A 1,946-nucleotide genomic window follows, 5' to 3' on the forward strand; every position below is an offset into this window, starting at 1 on the left:
GAGTTTTTAAAACACTCGCATACTATATGGCTGTTCGGTAGACTTTAGTGCTCGACCTTGTCTGAGAACGCTGTGATTTCTGGCATGTCAAGAGGAAACGAGATATGGTCGATAGTGAAGTTGTCAGTATCATTGCCGTTAATTAACCTTCCTTTTATAACTATGATACCCTTGTTGCTGATATAACGGTCGTAGATCTTTATACCCCGTTGCATGTCAAGATGTGCATTGAACATCTCGGAAGAGCTGATCATAATCATTACTGTCTCTCCTGAAATGTCGACTTGGGCAGTGCAGCAAATGCGCAGCACTGATCTCGATCCGCTTGTATGCAGTCTATGCATCGAGAGCTCAAGATCATAATCGGCTTCTTGGTCCACATGACGGAATGCAGCTGCTGTCAGTACATACTTGTAAGGTTCGTTGTGTAGGATGAATTCATCGTCAAGAGTGTGTACCCTGCGCTCGTCCATAACGTAAGTTGCAGTTGTCTGTACTATACCGTATAGGAGCGCAACATCGTTGCGTTCCGCAGAACTACATACATGTAGCTGAGGTGCGACGATCGAGAAGCTCTTCCTTGATAGTAACGACATCAAGGCGTTCAATGGTACCAGCAAGGCAATCCGCTTGTTCGAGCTCGATCTTGGCTCTATAACCACTGGCGAATATCAGCATGTCCCTGCTTGATTTATCCTGTATCATGGCATATAACAGCTTAGTGGCGTTCCAGTTGCCGATAATGTCAACAACTGTTTCTTTTATGTTAGTTAAGTATATATCCATATCGATAATATCACCACATACAAACAAGTCAATCTCGACATCTCCGTTGCAACAAAACAATATCTGGTCTCCTGGAAACATTCTCTGTGGATAGCCTGAAGACATAAGTATATTGACTAGTTTGCACAGGCATGCCTTCATATTTTCTGGTGAAAATGTCATGTCTCCCAGTGTGCCATCTACAAACCAGTGGTTACCGCATTTTGCGGCGCATATTCCATCTTCATGCACTAGGTTACTGGCTGTTGTCAACATGTTTCACGACTGGTCACAATAACACACTTGGTATATAGGTGCGCGGCAGCGCAACAGCGTTGCGCTCTTATTGCTATAAATGATGTAAGCATGGCATGTGCTAACTACGGTAAAATAAATGTGATGGACGATACCATAAAGGGCTGCGGTATGTGCAGAATAAAGCTTACAGACCCAACCTGCCTAGCCTTGTTAGAACCGCTATGTGTAGTGTCCATCGCTCTTAGGTTCGTCGAGCATGAACGCGCCGAGTATAACTACATTATGTTCAATAAAAGTATAATCAGGTGCGATGGTCTTATGTCTGTCATGTCATGTTTGCCTAATGACACAGTAACACCGGTAGAATTTAACCGAGAAGAACACATAAAGCTGTTGAAGAATTGGCTTGAAGTTGCTGCATCTATTTATGAAAAAAGACAAGTGGATCTTATCCGTAGATATATAACACAAGCATATAAGGTATGTGATATGCAATATATAAGAGGCTTGGCACGTGGCCTGCTTCTCAAACTGGATAAGAAAGATGCGTATAACAGTTTGTAATGATTGTTAATAGTCAATGGAATGTTTTAAAACTCGATAGCTAAGTACTAACTAGCGCGAGATTCTTTACGATACCGCTACCGTACGCACCAAACACATTGGTTACGTCGTACCTACCATATATTTTGACCTCAGTGGTATTATAGAACTGCGTATCGTATATTGCCCTGCCGAGGCGTCCATCGAGCCGGATAGTTGCGATATCGGTTCCTTTTATCGTAATACATGTTTGCTTCTTGTCTATGTATTGGATACTTGCGTTGCACTCAACAAGCATACACTCCGATACGCCATCACGACTCTTCTCTACAAATGTTAACCTGTTTGGAAAAGCATCGCGAGGGGCTGCTTCTGTAGCG

The 1,946-nt window shown here is 42.9% G+C and overlaps 1 protein-coding gene across 1 annotated transcript; it reads right to left on the reverse strand.

Annotated features, from left to right (window-relative positions):
• Positions 1-3: 3 nt before the first annotated feature.
• PV06_11928 (uncharacterized protein) lies at positions 4-1,946 on the reverse strand. The gene has a single exon (XM_016413674.1). The coding sequence runs from the start codon at positions 594-596 to the stop codon at positions 45-47; it is 552 nt and encodes a 183-aa protein (XP_016255947.1). The 5' UTR covers positions 597-1,946; the 3' UTR covers positions 4-44.

The sequence above is a fragment of the Exophiala oligosperma genome, assembly GCF_000835515.1.
Source record: "Exophiala oligosperma strain CBS 72588 unplaced genomic scaffold supercont1.131, whole genome shotgun sequence".
Taxonomy (NCBI): domain Eukaryota; kingdom Fungi; phylum Ascomycota; class Eurotiomycetes; order Chaetothyriales; family Herpotrichiellaceae; genus Exophiala; species Exophiala oligosperma.

What these genes read in the sequence shown, in the direction of transcription:
- PV06_11928 (XM_016413674.1), bottom strand. Translation starts at nt 596, where the DNA reads ATGTCGTTACTATCAAGGAAGAGCTTCTCGATCGTCGCACCTCAGCTA.